This window comes from Mytilus galloprovincialis, chromosome 3 (assembly GCF_965363235.1).
Source record: "Mytilus galloprovincialis chromosome 3, xbMytGall1.hap1.1, whole genome shotgun sequence".
Classification (NCBI taxonomy): Eukaryota; Metazoa; Mollusca; class Bivalvia; order Mytilida; family Mytilidae; genus Mytilus; species Mytilus galloprovincialis.
The window spans coordinates 7,944,954-7,968,094 of NC_134840.1; the positions used below are offsets into that span (position 1 = coordinate 7,944,954).

General features: G+C 32.4%; 1 protein-coding gene and 1 long non-coding RNA gene across 3 annotated transcripts in view; one reads left to right on the forward strand and one right to left on the reverse strand.

The window, feature by feature from the left end:
• Positions 1–23,141, forward strand: part of LOC143067099 (uncharacterized) — a 160,586-nt gene that overhangs the window by 112,590 nt on the left and 24,855 nt on the right. The window lies entirely within an intron of this gene.
• The window catches only part of LOC143067097 (atrial natriuretic peptide receptor 1-like), an 80,893-nt gene continuing 68,007 nt past the window's right edge, over positions 10,256–23,141 (reverse strand). For both annotated transcript variants that reach the window (XM_076240137.1, XM_076240136.1), the window contains 8 exons: positions 20,922–21,071; positions 20,240–20,363; positions 19,425–19,493; positions 18,518–18,692; positions 14,620–14,718; positions 13,831–13,922; positions 12,317–12,425; positions 10,256–10,660 (listed from right to left, as the gene is read on the reverse strand). In XM_076240137.1, the coding sequence (XP_076096252.1) occupies positions 10,656–10,660; positions 12,317–12,425; positions 13,831–13,922; positions 14,620–14,718; positions 18,518–18,692; positions 19,425–19,493; positions 20,240–20,363; positions 20,922–21,071 (823 nt within the window). In that variant the 3' untranslated portion in view covers positions 10,256–10,655. The remainder of the gene's footprint in view (positions 10,661–12,316; positions 12,426–13,830; positions 13,923–14,619; positions 14,719–18,517; positions 18,693–19,424; positions 19,494–20,239; positions 20,364–20,921; positions 21,072–23,141) is intronic.

Here is a 23,141-nt window from a genome sequence, read left to right on the forward strand (position 1 = left end):
GAACTGCTTCATTATTCATCCGAAGCACTTGGGTTAACTTACCATTTGTGTCTGTAGTCCATAGAAATATTTTGTTTATTGTATTTCTTTTCTATTTGTGTTTTGTTTTCTTTAAGTTCTTTTTCTCCTACTTTAGTTATGTTGTACTATATCTTCATATACAATACTAGGTCAATGTTAGAAAAATATAAACTCTTTTGTATGAGGCTGAGAAACTGGGGAAGGGCGTTTTACCAATTGACATACTATTGTTTTTATACTGCAACTTAATTTGATACATGGAATTTTTTTTTTTAAATCGAAACACAAATATTATATTTATTTTCATCCCTTGATAATTGTGGAGAAAATGATCCATGATGAAGTTGACATTGCGCAGAATATAGTTGTTACTATATTTAGGAAATAAACACAACTAGTTGCAGTATAACTCATTCTAAATAAAACCTATCAATAAAAAAAATAGTAACAACATATTCGAACACATTTGCCCGAATCTCTGAAGATGTCGTCTTACAATATACTAGATTTTATTAAACTATTGAACAGATTATGACAAAATTTTACAGTGAAATAACCAGCATTTTAAATGACAAACAAATCACTCAGGTTATTCAACAAACAAAGTCTTATTTATGTGTAATACCACCAAATCATAGAAGGTCACATCTGGTTGCATAAAAAAAGGGTCAAATAAAAATATTACCTTGAATTTGACTGTTGTAGGAAATTTATTTTACACTTCATTGCAGAAAAAAAAAACATTGAGTCATAATCATACATACTGGGTATTTTAAAGCATCATTCTTATTTCATTTGGTGTTTATATAGAACATTTTGGAAATTTGAGGTTACATGGTTACATGTACTTGTTTATATAGAACATTTTGGAAATTTGAGGTTACATGGTTACATGTACTTGTTTATATAGAACATTTTGGAAATTTGAGGTTACATGGTTACATGTACTCAAACGTGTCAAAGTGGAAAAAGAACTAGTGAATATTTGATTGGTTAACTTCCAGTGATGGTTATTATCTTATATGCAATGAATTGGTATGTGAAATTTTGTCTAGTGCTGGACAGGATAAAAATTTAGCCGTGCAAAGTATTTCCTTATTTAGAATGAAGATAAATTCTGCAAATTCCTTTTGAAAAAGTACAAATTTAACAAAGACTAATAGGCCTAGGGGAAAACGATGATGGTATATGACCTGTTCTTATTGTACTTTTATTGTGGGATGGTTAAATACCCGTCCACATTTACCCTTTTTATTTTTAATATAGATGTATTTTCAATTGTATCCACCTGATGAGATATGTCTTTTTCAACTGATATTTATAGTTAGTTCTTATGCTGTACTGTTTCACCACTGTCAAAGGATAGGGGAGGGTTGTGCGCTGACAAACATGTTAGACCCCATTACATTTGATATGTGACTGTCCTAAGTCAGGAGCCAGTAGTAGTACAGTGGTTGCCGTTGGTTCATCTCTTATTTGTGTTTCGTAAAGTGTTAGGCCGTTAGTTTCCTCAATTGAATCGTTTCATATTTTTCATGTCGAGGCCTACAGTACAGTACGTTTTTTTTTTCTCATTATTGAAAGCCGTACGGTTGTCTGATGTAGAAAATGGTTGATTGAACCTGGTTTTAAAAAAAATTGCACTAGTTCTTTTATATATTTCTATAACAGTGACAAATGAGATCAAAGGACAAGGAACAAGGAAAAGTAAAAAATTAGAAAATTAGAATATGACCTTGATCTTTGACTTTGACCTAGTTTTCTATTATTTGGACGAAAGATTTTAAATCAAAAGATCCTAGGTCTCTATCACTTATGGTTTATCAGTTTTAAATGCATATCATATATTTCAAATGCATACGGGGAAATAACTCTCATATGGAGTCTTCGTATTGCTTCAGTCAAAATTGAAGCAAAATTCCTGAGGAAATAAAGAGCAATTTGGTAAAATGAATTTTTCGTTTTCTTTTACAGTTACGGAACAGATCTCACCACAAAGAAAAGTGTTCTGGGAGATAACTCTTACAATTAAAAGACTTCGACTAAACAGTACCAGTCTCATAAGTGCAATAACTGTTCGATATCATATGCAAAAAAATTAAGAATAGTGGAAATACCTAATAACATAGTATCAAAGAATGTTCGCAGTTACTGAAAGTAAGGTAAGGTAAGATTTGTCACTGTTAAAGATATATATAAAAGTAAGGTTTAGTCTTAGATGCATGATTTTTTTATTAGTTGTTAGTGGCTTTGAACTAGCTGTCAGATAACTGCGAGTACTCTCAGATCTGTTCATTGTGTCTTTTTGTGTCGGGATGTATAAGTACCGGGCCACGTCCACTTTGTATTTTTGTCCATCTGATGAGGTAAGCCTTTTTCAACTGATTTTTATAGTTCGTTCTTATGTTGTACTGTTATACCACTGTCCCAGGTTAGGGGAAGGGTTGGGATCCCGCTAACATGTTTAACCCCGCCACATTATTTATGTATGTGCCTGTCCCAAGTCAGGAGCCTGTAATTCAGTGGTTGTCGTTTGTTTATGTGTTACATATTTGTTTTTCGTTCATTAAATAAGGCCGTTAGTTTTCTCGTTTGAATTGTTTTACATTGTCTTATCGGGGCCTTTTATAGCTGACTATGCGGTATGGGCTTTCTCATTGTTGAAGGCCGTACGGTGACCTATAGTTGTTAATGTCTGTGTCATTTTGGTCTTTTGTGGATAGTTGTCTCATTGGCAATCATACCACATCTTCTTTTTTATAATATTATTGTTTTAGAGATATCAATATCGGACAGTAGCTATAGCATGTTTGAAAATAATCATCGTTGAATTTAATTTAAAGTAGTGGGCCTAACGTGACGATACCCAAATTGCACCTATTTTGACAGTTTTTTCACCTACGTTTTTTATGATCAAGTAAAATATGTCCATACTGTGTTTACTTTGTAGCCCTATCCTTCTTCATTGTATAGGTACACTAGTTTGATTTTTAATCCATATTGAGTCCATAAAAAAATGGGTTTGAATCAATCTCCAAACTATCCAGGATTCTGTTATGAGGAGTACCCAAATTGCATCCATGCTTAAATTCACATCGTCAAAAGTCTAATAACCGAGCTTTTGTTTAATTTCTTCAAATATTTTGAACAATTGGATATTAGTCCATGCTAACTCTTCATATTTTACAAAATGGATGCTTATAATATATTGTTTTTGCTAATTTTAAAAAAGATGACGCTTTGATGACGTCGTACGGTGACGTTTTCGAACATTTTGCTTTTTCAGTAAACAGTCCATCTGTTGATAAATACTGTGAACGTTTTGTGTATATCTAAATATGTTTAGGGAGCTACCATTTGATTTTTATGGGGGGGGGCTAGGATGAAAAATTTTGTCCTGCATTTTTTTTTTTTAGCTGTAATCTCTGTCCTGCCTTTTTATTTTTCACTCTGTTCGGTCCTGCTTTTTTTTTTTTTTTAGTTTATCCTGACTTTTTATTACCTAAATTGTAGTCCTGACTTTTTTTTTTTGCAAGTGTCTCATCCTGCCTTTTTTTTTTACTCAAAACTCCTGTCCTGCCTATTTTTTTCAAATTTCATCCTAGCCCCCCCCCCCCCCCCCCCCCCCATAAAAATCAAATGGTAGCTCCCTTACCTATGTTGAAAGACGTGCATAGTATCAAATCAAAAAAATACAAATTGTTTAGTCTCTAGGAAATGTTGTAAGATTTCCGTTGCTATTTTTTCTAAATAGGTGCAATTTGGGTACTCGGTGCAATTTGGGTACCCTTACGTTAGTGTCATACTAGATTTTGTGAGATAGATAATTCCAGTTAAAAAAGGATCACTTGTTTTTTAAAGGCTTAATGGAATGCAAATGGACATACATAACTTAAAAAAAGGTTAAAAATCTGCCACAGAGAGAATGAATCGGAAAAAAAAAAAAAAACTCTGAGCAAAAGGAAATGACGAAAAGAAAACAGTCTACTTAGTTTATACACATAAGTTAAAAAAAAACACATAAAATAATTTGATGATCTCAGATGCTGCTTCAAATGTATAACTAACAAATATGTGTATTTCATTAATTTAAGTTTAAAATGATACATAAAACTGAACGTAAAGGTTTTCAAGCAAAGCTTAGTTCCAACATTTTGTTATACTTTTCATTTCTTTTCTCTTATTTTGTTACTTTTGCATTTCTAATGAATTTATTGTAAGCTTTATTTTTAAGATGTATTTCTAATAATTTCAACAAGTGCAATGAAATAAACTTATCATAGATACCAGGATTAAATTATATTTAGATTACTTGTATTTCAAATATCTCTTACTTAATACGTATCGTTGTTTTCTTTTTCAACAAGTTTCAAATTCACACAACTGATCTGAAGACGATTTATTATTCATCTTACTTCATATCGGAAAGTGTTCAAATTATCATAAAAAAACTCCTTGTGTTGAGGTAGCTAGCATACAAACTTCATTAAAACATTGTCTTAATAATTCCCATAAGCGTACCTATAGTTCCAGTAACACGCCGTGTGGTAGTGACGTATTCTCTTCACGAAATCATGAATGAAATCCTCTGAATTAAAATGATTGACGGTTTCCAAATGATTCTATTTATACTGCATTACTGGAATTAATCGTAATGCCCTTGAATGATTACGTTGTATTTTCCACTCCATCAAGCAAGTTCATATATACGGATATAACAATACGCTTGATTACGCAAACTTTAAATTTGCTTTATTTAAATTAACTGAAATTTAAGACGACTTATTGGGAACAATATCATTTCCGTGTATTTGATAAATTCAACTGAATCTGAAAAAAAGATCGGCAAAAGGTATAAAAGATAAAATATAATCATATGTAAGCATTTCCGAAATATATCTTTAATAAGAGGCATGGATGTTACATATGTTTACGTATTTCTTTTAACAATCTTCAGTGTAATATTAGAAGTATCTTGTCAATGTAAGTTATCTAATATACTATGTTTAATTCTGTTTTGCTCAGGTGCAGTTTCTACTTTAGAACATTACATGTGGACTGCAATATTTGAATTAATTTTGCTGTCAACAATTGATTAGTTATTTGGATCATTGGTTTAATTTTTCTCTCCCGTAATGATTGAGTCGAACAGTGTATAGGATTTGTTTTTTTCTCAATCGATTTATTTAATTTCGAACAACGGTATACTGTTGTTGCCTTTATTTATAGGAGGAAACCTATATTTTATACACGAGATTTTCCTTCTTATTTGTTTTTTTTTTTATCATATAACAAAACGTCGAATGAACTATAAATTAGGTACACACAGTGTTGGTTTAATTGCTTTTAGTTGATAATTTGATATTTTTAATATTTCATAATTCTTAATAAATATACATATTTCTTCAGAAAGTCGACTTTACGCGATAGTTGAGTAGAAATTTACTTTTTTCCGATTTTAAAATCGATAATATTTTTATTTTCAGCTACACAAGAGGAATGTCCAGCAACCTATCATCAATGTACAGGTGGCACATGGTGTTGTTTGGAGGGTCTTTATTGCACAGGAACATCTCTATGTGTATCAATTAAGTAAGTAAATTGTAATAAATCATTTCAAAAGTTGTCGACGTTTTTAATCGAGCATTCGAGCACTTCTTGTCTCTGTTCAAAGTGTAAGACTCTTGACTTTATACATCATGTAAAGAATACAGGTTAAATTCTACAGCAAAAATAACAGATAGTGATTTTTTTCTACTAAATGTCGCACCTATTTTGCGTGTGTTTTATATATGTGATTAAAGGGTGGATGTTCTAATGTTTGAGATAATTCTCACTATTATGGACATTTTTTCATTTTGTTTTAGTTATTCGTATGGGCACCTTAAATTATCTAATTGCTTGACGAATATTATGTGGTTGCTGCTTTATTGGCGTTTATCCAACGCCTTCTTCAATATATAAGGTCATTGAAATATGGAAAAGGTAAGGCATCGAATTATCTGTGTTTTTGTATTTCAGTGGTATGATAGTATTGGTGATATTGGCATCTGTGGGACTTGGAATTTTACTTGCAGTTGTTTGTGTCGTCTATTCCAAATGTACAGGTAAGTTTCAATTGTTTATCGTTTATTAAAACTTGTTTCTACAAATGTAATAAAATGAAAGCTGTTTATTTTCGACGAAAACAATACTTGATCTACATAAGTGATTCATACGAAAATTATTGTATTGACTTTATTCCATACAAACATATTCTTTATTGGCTGTTCCCAGTGAGAAACGGAACCCTATAGAAAACAAAATCATATTGTAACTAACGAGTACATGCACTAATATGTGCATTTTGACCATGAGCATACAGTTTTAAAACTGTTTGCAACGTATAATGACAACAAGGCTTTTGTAAAGGATTTGTCACACTTTTATTTAACTGTCAGAAATTTCACCAAGCTATCAAACCGCGAGCGGTTAATGGACATAACAGTGCTTCGAATAAGTCATGCTGACAGGGAGGTTCATCTTGTAACAGAAATTCAAAATGTGTTAACTTTAATACATTAATATTTATCTACATCTCCCCTCTTCCCCCAAATTGTATATTATTTGACATTACAAATCATATTTTTTAAGTGGTAAGATTTTCATTCTTTATCATATTGTTCTTACATACAACCTGTTTATTGTAGAGATAAAACACAAGAAAATACAAGTGAGACCAGCGAAACAACATGCTACCATTCCCGTAAAAAGTGTAAATCATCATTCGCCACCATATTTCGTTGTTTAACGTGTATATTCCATCTCTTATTCCAAACTGTGCATATTCACGGAGAATTTGAGATGGATAGATATAAATCGTAAAGAAGTGTAGAATTAATGTACAATTAACATTAATACTTGCGTTACTAGCAATTAAATGTTCGGGTGTACTAACACTTCTAGTATCAGCGTACTTCTACTTGGTTTTGATGGAGGGAACATTGTTTCCCATTATCAGCGGTGTACGTGACAGTTGATATACATGGATGGAACCTACCTTCCCAGTATCAACTGAATGACAGATGATTTACATGGTTAGAACATTTTACCTTCGCAGTATCAACAGAATGACAGATGATTTACATGGAAAGAACCTACCTTCTCAGTATCAACAGATTGACAGATGATTTACATGGTAAGAACATACCTTCCCAGTATCAGCAGAACAGATGATTTACATAGATGGAACCTACCATCTCAGTATCAGCAGATTAGATGAGAAGGAAAAAGACGGGAGATACTGATGTGAAGATTGGAATGAACTTATTTTGTAAAGCCTTAAACTTTAAAGCCATTGTTAAGTTCACCATACCACTACAATGATTGTTTGTATAATATTAGCCGTTCAATAAAAAAAAAATAATAAAATTAGTGCTTTTCTTTCATAAGGTCTAAAAATGTGTGTTTTTTTTTAAACTATTTAACTAATGTCGCGATGATTATGTGATGAACGAAGTCCCAGTTTATTTACATTTCTTTTTTATTTGCTTTTGATGTGTTGCTATTCTGTGTTTTGTTGTATGTGTTAGGCTTCGGATAATAATTAACGTCTTCAAGTTTACTCTATATTTTTTTAATTATAAACGCCAGTATATGCCCATGAGGAGGATTCAAATAGTGAACCGTTTTTTGCTTAATTATCCCCAAATTTGCAAAATCGAGAAAGGGTACATATTTATAATATTCGCCCGAATCTGAGAATTGGTGAATAAATAAAAATAAGTAGAGAATTTTAAAGATGTGCCATCAGCAGCTAATACCAAGAAACAAAAAGAAATTGCATTAAACAACAACTAACGAGTTCACGGCTAAAGAATGGAACCGCTTTCGTTGCATTTCATGTGTTAATGAGTATGGCGTTGCTATATATGGTTTGTAATATTAATGGACGGTGACGCATGTCAAAGATTAACAGCTGACCAAAGAAACTTAAATGTTCTTTCCGTAAATTACGCATGTCAATCACCTATTGGCATGCTTAAAATGCTATGCACAATACGTCTCTTATTTATAATAATTAGATATAGGGAGATATGGTATGAGTCCATCCAAGTCACAATTTATAAAAGAAAACCATTATAGGTCAAGATACGGTCTTCAACACGGAGCCTAGGCTCACACCGAACAGCAAGCTATACAGGACATCACACATTACAAGGGTAAAACCATTCGAACGGGAAAACCAACAGTCTAATCTATATAAAAACGAGAAGCGAGAAACATATGAACCTCAAAAACAGACGACAACATCTGAACATCAGATTCCTGACTTAGGACAGTTGCACACAATTGCAGCGGGATTAAACGTTTTAATGGTACCAAACCTTCTCCCTTTTCTGAAACAATAGTATCACATCATAACATAGAAAGTCACACTATAACATATCATTTGGAATGGTTTAACTCAATCAAAAAAACGTAATAACACAAATTAACACACATCGAAAAATAATTTGATCTGTGATACAATGTAAATACATAGTTAATAAATATTTATTTAAGAACATGTTCATATAGAGAGGGTTTTCTCCGTATAGTTTTTATTTCATATATATTAGTATATGTTTTGTCGTTACATTTTCATTGACATTTACAAACCCGATAATGATTTATATAATATTTAACAGTTTATCCTCCAAATATATTCTTGATGGCATAAATGCAAAACTGTGTTCTATTTATACTATGTTGTCTTCTTTGAAACCAATCGTACGTGTAGTTTTAGGAAAGCTAGTAGAAATAAAATGGAATCATGGTTGAATCTAATTTTAAAGGTTATACCGAATAACTTGGGAAAATGGATCTGTTATTGGTTACTTAACTATCTGGGACAGATCTAAAAAATAAAGGCAACCGTAGTATACCGGTGTTTGAAAGTCATGAATGGATTAAGGTAGCACTCCACAGTAAGGTTTTTTTTTCAAAAATGAGAGCTAGCGTGCTATAAAATTAATTTATTGGATAGTTGAAGATTAAAATAGCCTTTATAGTGGGTTTGTATAAACATCAAGACTATGTTACATAATGTGTTTGTCGCATGAACTTTGTGATTAAATTTTACGAAAAAATGAGGAAGACACCCGTTTTTCATTTGATCATTAGGTAGATTAATGTCAGCAGTTTCTGAAAAGGTATCACTCAAAGGCATTCAAATTCTAGTTGATTCAAATTTTTGGGGAATATGTGACATTTGCGCCCCCCCCCCTTTTTGCAATTTTATAGGTAAATAAATGCAGTAGGTTGCCATGGATACACAAATAGTAATTATATTTAACCCTTTTAATTGGTGAAATGTTGTAATCTATGGAAGTTACTTATTACATATATATGCATAACATAAACAGTTAGGTTAATGTATTAGAAAGCCAGTAATGGAAGATGATAAAACCTTTTGTGGTTCAATTTTAATTTTATTTTCTAAATGTAGAGTGCTACATAAGAGAGAGAAAACCAGGCTTACAAACTAAAAAAAGAGGGAAACAAGTCAACTATAAGAGGAAAACAAAGGAACAACAGGAACACTAAAGTGCAGCAAAAACAAACGCCAAAACACATAGAAACGAACTTTTTGATAACAACTGCCATATTCCTGACTTGGTACATGACCTTTTTAGAAACAATGTTGGGTTTAACGATACATAAATAAGCATGCTGAATTCACGGAGAAAGATCATGTGTAAAGTGGACGAATTGTTAGACTGGTGACATATATTTTTGGAATATAATTCTGACACAATAAAAACATAAACTGAACCAAATATCGTACATGGTATCTCTCATACAATATATTTATGTATTTGCAACCTCTTTGTCTGAATATAAGTTTTATGAATATAAGTAAAACTATTCTTTAAAATGGTATATTGTGACATATGGTTTTATTTTTTCAATGCTCTTCAACTTCGTACTTAATTTGGCCTTTTTAGATATTCTTATTTGAACATCATTGGTAAGTTTTTTGAAGACGAAACGCCAGTCTGGTATACACAATTACAATCCTTGTATCTATGGTATGTTTATTGTAAATAATAATGCCTCGTCATAGGGTCAGATTTTGGTGCTTGATGTAGGTTTTTATTGTCAAAAGTTTTTGGCTATTTCTGTTATCTTTCTTGTATATCATAAAAACCATTAAAGTATAAATAAATATTATCAATAATGTTTTTACTCACTATTGTATCAATGATAATAAAACATTACAGCATTTTTATTTGTCATGACAGCTGAAAACTATAACACTATTGAATGCTTCTTCATAGAATATAGAATATCTATCAGTCGACAATTTCAATTTTCAATACAATATATCAATCAATACAGTATTTTTCGCAGAGCTTTATATAATGATAACATTTAAACAGCCAGAAAATGTACGATACACATAAACAAATTCATTACAGACGAAAAACATTTTCAAGTTGGGAACATTTATATAAACATGATGACAGTATATATGAAATGGTGTATATCATCAATGAAAGATTGTTACGCAGCTTGCAGGTTTCCAGTTCTCTTCCATCATACCTCATATAGTCTTTGGCTTTTTTTAATACCGTCTGTGCAGGTAACTGTTGGTTTTAAATCGGGTTCAGTCAACCTGCAATTGAAACTTTTAAAGATCAATCAGGCTGTATTAACTCTAGTGCTTTATTCATATCTTCAAAAGAAACTTTTATAGTGAAATTTCAGTTTCCATAGTAATGAAGTTGTGTGTACATGCAGAGGCTATTTCTTTGAAATATTGCAACAAGAAATGTTATAAGTATTTTGATGCACAAAAACACATTTGAAGAAAACTGATTAGAAATAGGGCTGTACCATGCATGATCTGTCATATCAGTAGGTAGATCAAGCCCTATTCAGTCTCAACCGTGAATGATATATCATGTTAGTAGGAAATAGAATGAAATTCAAAACAGTGTGGCTGTGGCCATTGATTGACACATTAAATTCATCCATTGACTGGGACAATTTAGGTGAACGTTTGTATGTAACGACCACTGCTCACTATGTACTTTTTAAAGACACTTAAACTATGAGGTCACCAAAGGTTCCCAACACCTTAATAAAGTAATTCGAAAAATTAATCAGAAATAACACGATGTTTTGATTTATATCAATTATATAAATCAAAACATAAGGGTTATTCCTGATTAATTTTTCGAATTATTTTATAATTAAAGGCGTTAAGAAACCTTTGGTGACCCCACAGTTTAAATGTCTATCGTAAGTACGTCGTGAACAGTGGTCGTTACAGACAAACGTTCACGTAAATTGTCCCAGTCAATGGATGAATTTAATGTGTCAATCAATGGCCACAGCCACACTGTTTTGAATTTCATTCTAGAAGGTAGAGCAAGTCCTTTCCAGGCTCTACCATGAATTATATATCTTATCACACCGCGGGTAAAATATCACGTTGTGATTGGTTTAACGCCGTCACGTGTTGACCCCCTATAAGACCGTAGTGGGTTAGTAAATTTCATAGGGGGTTCATTACGCGTTAATGGTGACGTCATCTATTAATGGTGTTGTGTTTCATTGTTTATTTTTCAACATAACACATCAGAAAAAGTCCAGCGTACGATAAATTCGTTATACGGTTAACTACTGACCCCCTACGGACCATAGAAGGTGAATAAAATCAATAGGGGACTCGGCCTCCGGCCTCCCTCCTATGAAATTTACTAACCCTCTATGGATCCGTAGGGGGTCAGTAGCGAACCATATAACTTATGATATTAGTAGGTAGAGCAAGTACTTTTCAAGTTCTACAAAAAGTTATCTGTTATATCATGAGATAGAACATGCCCTATTTAAGATCTTCCATGAATGATCTGTAATATCAGGTAGAGCGAGTTTTACTCTGGCTCTAACATGAATGATCTCTGTTAAGTTAGTAGTTACAGCAAGCCTATTCGGGCTCCATCATGATTGATCTGTCATATCGGTAGTTAAAGCATGCAAAGGTTTCAAAACTCTTAGGCTCACTTCTTAACATATCATCTAAATAAATTATAAACGACAGAAGATAGTCCAAAAATGTAATTTGAACTGCTTTTGACAAATTGAACCATTACGTTAACCAACACCACAGTTATGAGGGAAATAAAATCATTTAATATCCTTAGGATATATAGTTATTCGTTTTGTTATCGATAACCTAGCTTCAATTCAAAATTTGAGGAAAACATGTAAATTGCTATATGATTATAATTTTATAACAATGTGAAAAAAAATGTGTTTTCCATACCATTAATGTTAATACTTGAGTTTTGTGATAAATCCGATTTACTGGTATCTGACATTGTAATATCTATCTTGTAACCCTTTATCCAATACGTTGTCATTAAGCCTTTACCCTGTAAAAGTTAACATATTTGAACTCAAAAGGAGAAAATATTTGTTTATCAATTAGCAGAGTTTTTTTTATAATTAAATGTTGAAAGCAGTCATTTGCACATTGACTTAAGTTTATTACAATGTACATGTATAATCAATATAAGTTTTTGTCCGTTTCAGAAATGATAAAACGTTTGTTGTCATATAATTTATATCTTCTGCAATTTTAATTTAACATACACCATCACGAGTTGGTTAACTTTTATGTGATATGTGTGACAGGTGACAAACAATTTATTACTTTGAACAGCGTATACTAATGTTGCCTGTATTTATCACAGAGGACAAAAGATATCAAAACTATTGCACTCATTATTGTTGATAAAACCATTTATTCATAATAAGAAGTATGATCAATCATAGCAGATGTCACAATAACCAGATAAGGTATGATTGCCAATGAGACAACTCTCCACAAGAGACCAAATGACACAGAAATTAACAATTATTGGGCACCCATACCCCAGCTATAAAATGTCGCTAGGGGACAAATGTTTATATTTATTTGATATTGTTTCAGAACTATACACCTCTTAACTCGACTTAAGAATATGGTTGTACAAATGCACATGTGTATTACCTTTCATGAATGTAATTAACGTGTATTATTCCTATTGATTTGAATATTGCATATGCATGTACAGAATTGACTGTTGATGTTAAAACTGTTGTTTTCTCTGATGTTAAAAGTCATATGTTTGCCCTTATATAAATGTTGGTATATGATTTTAACGATTGTCTATTGTTGTTTAATATTTTATGTTCTATAAAGCTTGTGGTGCGAGACTGTATAGATGTTTAAACTAAAAGTAAACAAAATAAATTAAAACAATTGTAGAAGCAGAATTTTATTATTATTTTATCAGCTTGAATTTTTGCCACAAAACCAGGTTCAACCCACCATTTTTTTCTTTAAAAATGTACTGTACCAAGTCGGGAAAATGGCTATTGTTATATCATAGTTCGTTTCTGTGTGTGTAACATTTTTACGTTGTGTTTCCAATGTGTCGTTTGTTTTCTCCTATATTTGAGTGTGAATTAACATTACTATAAGACGTGTCACGTAACTTTTCTATCCCAAATTCATGTATTTGGTTTTGATGTTATATTGGTTATTCTCATCGGATTTTGTCTAATGCTTAGTCTGTTGCTATGTGTGTTACATTTGAATGTTGTGTCGTTGTTCTCCTCTTATATTTAATGTGTTTCCCTCAGTTTTAGTTTGTTTCCCCGATTTTGTTTTTTGTCCATAGATTTAGGATTTTCGAACAGCGGTATACTACTGTTGCCTTTATTTGAAATCAACTGAATTTGACCTTTCATTCAAGCATAATACAATGAATTCCAAAACTATACGTTTCTTACTTTAATCTGCATTGAACCTCTACATTTAACGTCAAATTTAGAAAAATTGTCAAGCAACATCTTTGTGGTTTCACTGATATGTATCTTCATTGCTAAAACAAAAGTCAATTCAATTTACATACGTTTCATTTCGTACCAAAAAATTTTGAGTATATATTTAACATGTTGAACCATTTAATCCTGTGTTGTTCTATCATAACTCTTCGAAAGATAAAAGAATGAAGACGCAGAACATTTATCGACTAAGGACGGTGATTGGGTCGAATAATAAAAAGCAACAGTATTTGATTTACTTATGTTCACATCTTAAGAATGCATTTATAGGATACAAATCAAGGTATAATAAAACATGAGGTAAACGCATGAAATATAAACTAACGAGATCGGAGCTTTGACAGGCTATTCCTGTAATAGCCCGCCATGCGAATTAAAATCAGTCAAGTTTCACAATCAGAAAAGTTACATATCAGACTACTTTCTTTGTCTGCTGAAGTAAGACCGCTTAAGAAATGTGAGAAAGCATAACAATTATAAAATCGTGAACACTCTTACAGATTTAGTCTGTACTATTGTTTACCATCCTCTTGCCCGTTTGTAAATTGTCTCTTCCTTATTACGCATACTTAAATCAAAATATTGCTTGTTAAACGAACTGAGCTTTGTTTTCATTTTCAAAACATCTAAAGTTAAGTGTTCACAACCCGTCCTTTAATCAGAAATATTTTGAATGCCAACACATGATCATGGAATAAAATATGGAAATTACTTGTTATACATCATTTACTGTACCTTCGCCATTTGATTCCATTCTTGAAGCAGTGTTGACTGTATCGCCAAATAAACAATACCTTGGCATCCTCCTACCCACAACACCTGCACATACGGGTCCTAGAAGAGTTAATGTTTTGTTTATCAAGTATTGTCTTTTTTTTTAGTTTGATTAAGATGGCAGATATTCGTAGGAAAAAGAAAATGTCAAAAATCAAATTCGTTTTACTATAAGAAAAGAAAAAGGTTTTTAAAAACAAAGTACTGCTTACTATTTCATTTAATGTATTTGTAAATTTTAACTTGATTCCAGTTAACTGTTGTTCAGTTTACTCTTCATCTTTTACATAAGCTTTGGATTTCAAATATTTTGGCCACGAGCATCACTGAAGAGACATGTATTGTCGAAATGCGCATCTGGTGCAAGAAAATTGATACCGTTAATTTTATTACTACCACTGGCTCGATGCCTCTGCTGGTGGACTATTAGTCCCCGAGGGTATCACCAGCCCAGTAGCCGTACTTCGGTACTGGCATGAAAATACGAATTTTTTGTGTTATTAAAATTTGCTGTTACAAAATGATAGAAATTATTATAAATTAAGGAATGTATCTCCCTCATGCAAAGCTCTGATTCCTTTCACCGATTTCGCTATACTTTTTAGACCTTTTGGATTATACTCTTCATCTTTTACATAAGCTTTGGATTTCAAATATTTTGGCCACGAGCATCACTGAAGAGACATGTATTGTAGAAATGCGCATCTGGTGCAAGAAAATTGGTACCGTTAATTTTATTACTACCACTGGGTCGATGACTCTGCTGGTGGACTATTAGTCCCCGAGGGTATCACCAGCCCAGTAGCCGTACTTCGGTACTGGCATGAAAATACGAATTTTTTGTGTTATTAAAATTTGCTGTTACAAAATGATAGAAATTATTATAAATTAAGGAATGTATCTCCCTCATGCAAAGCTCTGATTCCTTTCACCGATTTCGCTATACTTTTTAGACCTTTTGGATTATACTCTTCATCTTTTACATAAGCTTTGGATTTCAAATATTTTGGCCACGAGCATCACTGAAGAGACATGTATTGTAGAAATGCGCATCTGGTGCAAGAAAATTGGTACCGTTAATTTTATTACTACCACTGGGTCGATGACTCTGCTGGTGGACTATTAGTCCCCGAGGGTATCACCAGCCCAGTAGCCGTACTTCGGTACTGGCATGAAAATACGAATTTTTTGTGTTATTAAAATTTGCTGTTACAAAATGATAGAAATTATTATAAATTAAGGAATGTATCTCCCTCATGCAAAGCTCTGATTCCTTTCACCGATTTCGCTATACTTTTTAGACCTTTTGGATTATACTCTTCATCTTTTACATAAGCTTTGGATTTCAAATATTTTGGCCACGAGCATCACTGAAGAGACATGTATTGTAGAAATGCGCATCTGGTGCAAGAAAATTGGTAACGTTAATTTTATTACTACCACTGGGTCGATGACTCTGCTGGTGGACTATTAGTCCCGAGGGTATCACCAGCCCAGTAGCCGTACTTCGTTACTGGCATGAAAATACGGATTTTTTTGTGTTATTAAAATTTGCTGTAACAAAATTATAGAAATTATTATAAATTAAGGAATGCATCTCCCTCAGGCAAAGCTCTGATTCCTTAGACGGATTTGGCTATACTTTTTTGACCTTTTGGATTATAGCTCTTCATCTTTTATATAAGCTTTGGATTTCAAATATTTTGGCCACGAGCATCATTGAAGAGACATGTATTGTCGAAATGCGCACAAGGTGCAAGAAAATTGGTACCTTTAATTTTATTAGTGAGATGCAGTTAATAAAAAAAATATTTACATGATAAGATATTCATGAAAAATATTTAGATAATTCATAAAACAATCAACTTTTTTGAAAAATAACTTTTCTTTCAAGGAAAAATACATAAAGAAATATCAAATACGAGTCCAGTTTAAAAATTTGCACCTCTTACACATTTATTAATCAGGATAAATTTTCAATTTAAATACTCCAATTTCTTTTTATTAATTGTAATATAAAAGTGTTCCTCTTTCGGTTGCCGAAGGAATTATATTTTTAGCTCACCTGGCCCGAAAGCGTCCGGCGTCCGTCGTCGTCCGGCGTCGTCCGGCGTCCGGCGTCGTCCGTTGTCGTCCGTCGTCGTTAACTTTTACAAAAATCTTCTCCTCTGAAACTGCTTGGCCAAATTTAACCAAACATGGCCAAAATCATTATTAGGGTATTTAGTTTAAAAATTGTGTCCGGTGACCCGGCCAACCAACCAAGATGGCTGTCATGGCTAAAAATAGAACATAGGGGTAAAATGCAGTTTTTGGCTTATAACTCAAAAACCAAAGCATTTAGAACAAATCTGGCATGGGTAAAATTGTTAATCAGGTCAAGATCTATCTGCCCTAAAATTTTGAGATGAATCGCACAACCCGTTGATAGGTTGCTGCTCCTGAATTGGTAATTTTAAGGAAATTTTGCTGTTTTTGGTTATTATCTTGAATATTATCATAGATAGAGATAAACTGTAAACAGCAAAAATGTTCAGCAAAGTAAGATCTACAAATTAGTCAACAAGACCAAAATGGTCTGTTGACCCCTTTAGGAGTTATTACCCTTTATAGTCAATTTTTAACCATTTTTCGTAAATCTTAGTCATTTTTACAAAAATCTTCTCCTCTGAAACTACCGGGCCAAATTAAACCAAACTTGGCCACAATCATCATTGGGGTATCTACTTTAAAAATTGTGTCCGGTGACCCGGCCAACCAACCAAGATGGCCGCCATGGCTAAAAATAGAACATAGGGGTAAAATGCAGTTTTTGGCTGACATGGGGGTACAATTGTTTATCAGGTCAAGATCTATCTGCCCTGAAATTTTCAGATGAATCTGACAACCCGTTGTCGGGTTGCTGCCCCTGAATTGGTAATTTTAAGGAAATTTTGCTGTTTTTGGTTATTATCTTGAATATTATTATAGATAGAGATAAACTGTAAACATCAATAACGTTAAGCAAAGTAAGATTTACAAATAAGTCAACATGACGGAAATGGTCAATTGACCCCTAAGGAGTTATTATCCTTTATAGTCAATTTTTAACAATTTTCATAAAATTTGTAAATTTTAACTAACATTTTCCACTGAAACTACTGGACCAAGTTCATTCTAGATAGAGATAATTGTAAGCAGCAAGAATGTTCAGTAAAGTAAGATGTACAAACACATCACCATCACCAAAACACAATTTTGTCATGAATCCATCTGCTTCCTTTGTTTAATATTCACATAGACCAAGGTGAGCGACACAGGCTCTTTAGAGCCTCTAGTTCTTAGAACTTATTACTGTATTTTTTTATTTTTTATTTTTAATGACTATGAGGTTAACATTAGAGTCATCTGTTACTCGGGAGAAGGATAAGAAAAATCCTTCCAAGAAGAATAAAAAGCAATTTATATCATTTGAGATCATGTTCATAGCTACTGAAACAGGTTTCCTATCAAGAAAAAAAACACTTATATGCATAAACATTCTTGAAGTTTTCTATGTCGTTCTCTGATTTAATTTTCAAATATGTAAGCAGTAAAAAGTTTTTCGCAAGAAATTGTGCTTCCAGACATGTCAGTTTTAAAGGGTTTGAGTATATATTCCTAGCTGGTACTTACTACGAAATAAGTCATTGAAGTTGTGTCATGAGTGCTTCATGCACTGACAGAGGAAGGAAATGAAACAACTTTCATAAACCAGCCGAATACGTTCGGCGTACTTTTAAGAATTTTTATATTAGGAATTGATGTTAAAATGTTTAACACTCTCCTGTACATAAAAAAAGTTGATACACTAAGCAAAGTTATTTGATTGAATTGTTACCTGAGTGAATTCCAATCCTACATTGTAATGATTTCTCCGGTTTGTGACGAATCCTAAAACACATGACCGAGTCCCTAATAGAAAGCGCCATCTGTGCTATTTCGTTAACGTGTTTTGTGCCATTAAGTATAGGTAGACCAGATACTACCATGTACGCGTCACCTATGGTCTCAACCTGAAGATCAAATTTGTATAAAATACAATTATTTCAAAGCTATTGTGAAATGCCTTTACACATTTAAGAGCTATAAGCCACAAATTAAAACGCCAGATTGTGTAAGCCAAATGAGCACTGCCCTTAAACAGCAGATCAATGTCGATTTTAAAGAAACCAAGTAGAATGAAGATGCAAACACAAAAGGCATTGATCCAACGAGCACTAGGACTTCATAACAGAAAGATAGTCGCCCGACAACTCAGCACATCACCGAATGAGACCACTCAGACACTCTCACTAATTATAGCAATTTTGAAACATTTTATCAAACTCGCATCACTAAAAATCAGAAATATAACAAACTCGAAAAAACGTGTTAATTCATAATATTATTTTCTTCTTCTCTTCCTACAAGATGTTATCAAATAGATAACGAGTAGTATTATTAAACAATAGTGCATGTTATTTCCTCCTTTAATTCATGGAACATCCGTATCACACAAAGACCGAACTCGAACCACTAAAGAAATGTTTTAAATGATTTGAAAGTTCTAGATTGTCTTTTTCTTCTCCGAGTTATTTCCTCCGTTTTCGACAGATAAAGCTTAAATAGAAGAAGCTAACCATGTCCTCACCTACTTTTTAGTTCATTCAATTCTCTCAGTTTATGTAAGATACTTTGATTTGTCTTTTTTATCGATATATGAGATTATAACAACGATAAAGTAATGTTGTCCTAATTTACCATACCTTATACACATCATAGCTGTCTATAATTTCATCAAAACAGTTGTAAAGATCATTTAGTAGATCTACAATCTAAAATATTAGAGGAGTCATATATATACTAAACCAACTTCATTTAATTCGATCAATTCTAAGAGTTAAAGAATCAACATATATTAATGTTTTTTTTTATCTGGTGATGATTTATGATTAGAATGACACTGATTAAGATGCATCAATCTATTTATACAAAAGAAGCCAGTGGATGTCAACAATTAAGCATGAACTGCTGACCTTCTGAAGAATCTGAGTACACCCCCAGTTATTGGAGGAGTTTGTGTTGTCCAAAGCATCAGAGTATAACCCTGCTTATTGTTTGGATTTGTGTTTCTCGTTCGTCAGTTGGCTTTGTATAATAATAATTGAAGCTCTTCTTATTATTGATTGTCTGTTTTTAGAAGATTTTAAATGTTTTTACCACTTAACTTCTGTCTATTTTTGATTCTTTACATATGTTATGTCAATATATGATAGAAAAAGGACTGATATAGTTTCCAGCATGTTATGTGACATGTGACTGTACTAAAACAATTTATTGTTCACGTTTTAAGTGTTTAGATCCCCCTTCTATGTACAAACCATTCACATTGTTTGTAGTGTTTATTATACTTAAAATCGGTTTGAATGAAATTTGTAATAAAGTTGTTTTTCCTTTAGCTTTAAAGATAGTGTCAAGTTTAGGACTTTTGAAAAAATTGATTTTGTAGTGTATAGAAACATAATTAGTACTGCTACGAATTACGAGACCATAAAAAATGTATGGAACTTAACAACTGTACCTGGAAAGGTGTACTCTGAGATGAAAGGTCAGTAAAGCCTACAATATCACTGAAATATATCGTTACACAATTAAACTCCTCGGGGTCAACATGTCTTCCATCTCGTAATCTTTCAGCAACAGATCTAGAAAATGACATAAGACTGATCTTTACTGCACCAATTGTAGAGTCTGTGTAACAAACATTTGGTATGCTGATCTGTTTATATGTATGTGTAAAGGAAATATATATTAAACTAAGGAGATGCGATAAGTTTGCAAATGAGAAAACTCTCCCCCACAGTTCAAATCATGAACACAATCAATTATATTTCATCGTACGACCTTCAACAATGATAATCTTTTCATGTCTATTTTACCTGATCAAAATAGGAAAGGATGCAGACCCAATGTAGGGAAGATGGTCGTTTTTTAATATTTTGTGTTGTCCTGAAAACGTGTTTGTCTTTAATAAATTAACGAGAATAATTCAAGAAAAAAGGATTTGGAAATAATTACATAAAAGATACATATAGTGGAGCAGGTTCTGTTGACCTTTCCGGAACCAAAACTGACCTTCGATTTTGGTTATGTTCCTGTATATATCTAATTAAAGTATTGTTGTTTGGCATAATGTTTGACTGTTCACCTTGTTTTTTGTGGTGTTTTCTGTTTTTCTTAAAGTAGTTATTATGTTGCCGTACCGTGGAAGAACTTGGTACAAAAGTTCCTCAGACTTTCGTTTCTCCTCTAAGAATGCTTGTGTCCTTTCCAAAACAAGAGCTTCCAAATTATTTGCGTATTGTTCCATTCTGTTAAGTAACGCATCTAATACATTATGGTTTTTTGAAAAGCTGAAAGAAACAGATATTTTTTTTAAATGACAATTGCAAACTACCCTTAAAATGTGTATACATAAAACGTTTTGAACATACCAGCTTTTTATTGACTTACCAGATCATGTAAGATTAGTAGTTTAAATATCAAAATGAAATCTTGTATTTTATATGCCACACATTGCTTTGAATAGGACAACAATGAAACGATATAGAAAATTACTTGCTATTCCATCACATGACTTAAAAAGTTTTTTTTTTAATATTGCATATGGTCTAATTGTGTATATTCAATTTTTCCACAAGAAAAACAGATTTGGCTTGGTTTATGTATTACACTTTGACGTTTTGGTTGATGAAAGTTTTAAGAATAGAAGGTAGAAAGATATTAGAGGGACATTCAAACTCATAAATCGAAAGAAAAAAACAAACATCGCCATACTAAGAAATGTATGTTTTCAAATGGACCCTGTTATATGTCGTCGGCAAGTAATGATGGCCTCAGAAACTGTTATGTCCCTTAGCGTTTGCTCGTGTCATTAGAGGCATGCTCGACCATAATAGCAATTCTAGAAGATATAACATATCATTATGAAAGCACCCATTAAAAACACTCCCGCTGGTCTGTGCATTTGCTCGATAAGTTGGTGAAATTATGAAATATGATGGAATGTGTGTATCTTATTATTAACTTTATAAAATTCTTATTATCATATGTGTGAATCCTATGATCTATATTGCTTTTGAAATAAAGTATTATTGTCACAGTTAATATTCGCAGGATTCTGAGCAACTGCAGTTTATTTCAAGATTTAATATTATTGTCAAACAATGTCAGCCAATTCGATTTGTAGATATTGAAACTTGTATCCAACGATTCATTTAAAATTTAACATTTCCAAGCACATGTGTATCCTACGGTGCATTGTACAGGCTTATATTAATATATCTGCAAGGTCACCATTACAATTATCTTCGGTAACAACACATCTTTACATATTCATATACCTTAATAGTATCTACATATCTTTCATTGTTATTTTAAATCGATTTTGTCAATTAACTAGAGGCTCTAAAGAGCCTGTGTCGCTCACCTTGGTATATATGAATATTAAACAAAAGAAGCAGATAGATTCATGACAAAATTGTGTTTTGGTGATGGTGATGTGTTTGTACATCTTACTTTACTGAACATTCTTGCTGCTTACAATTATCTCTACCTATAATGAACTTGGCCCAGTAGTTTCAGTGGAAAATGTTAGTAAAAATTTACAAATTTTATGAAAATTGTTAAAAATTGACTATAAAGGATAATAACTCCTTAGGGGGTCAATTGACCATTATCTCTATCTATAATAATATTCAAGATAATAACCAAAAACAGCAAAATTTCCTTAAACTTACCAATTTAGGGGCAGCACTAAACAACTGGTTGTCCGATTCATCTGAAAATTTAAGGGCAGATAGATCTTGACCTGATAAACAATTTTACCCTCAGTCAGATTTGCTCTAAATGCTTTGGTTTTTGAGTTATAAGCCAAAAACTGCATTTTACCCCTATGTTCTATTTTTAGCCGTGGCGGCCATCTTGGTTGGTTGACCGGGTCACCGGACACATTTTTTAAACTAGATACCCCAATGATGATTGTGGCCAAGTTTGGATTAATTTGGCCCAGTAGTTTCAGAGGAGAAGATTTTTTGTAAAAGATTACTAAGATTTACGAAAAATGGTTAAAAATTGACTATAAAGGGCAATAACTCCTAAAGGGGTCAACTGACCATTTCGGTCATGCGGACTTATTTGTAAATCTTACTTTGCTGAACATTATTGCTGTTTACAGTTTATCTCTATCTATAATAATATTCAAGATAATAAACCAAAACAGTAAAATTTCCATAAAATTACCAATTCAGGGGCAGCAACCCAACAACAGGTTGTCCGATATATCTGAAAATTTAAGGGCAAATAGATCTTGACCTGATGAACAATTTTACCCATGTTAGATTTGCTCTAAATGCTTTGGTTTTTGAGTTATAAGCCAAAAACTGCATTTTACCCCTATGTTCTATTTTTAGCCATGGCGGCCA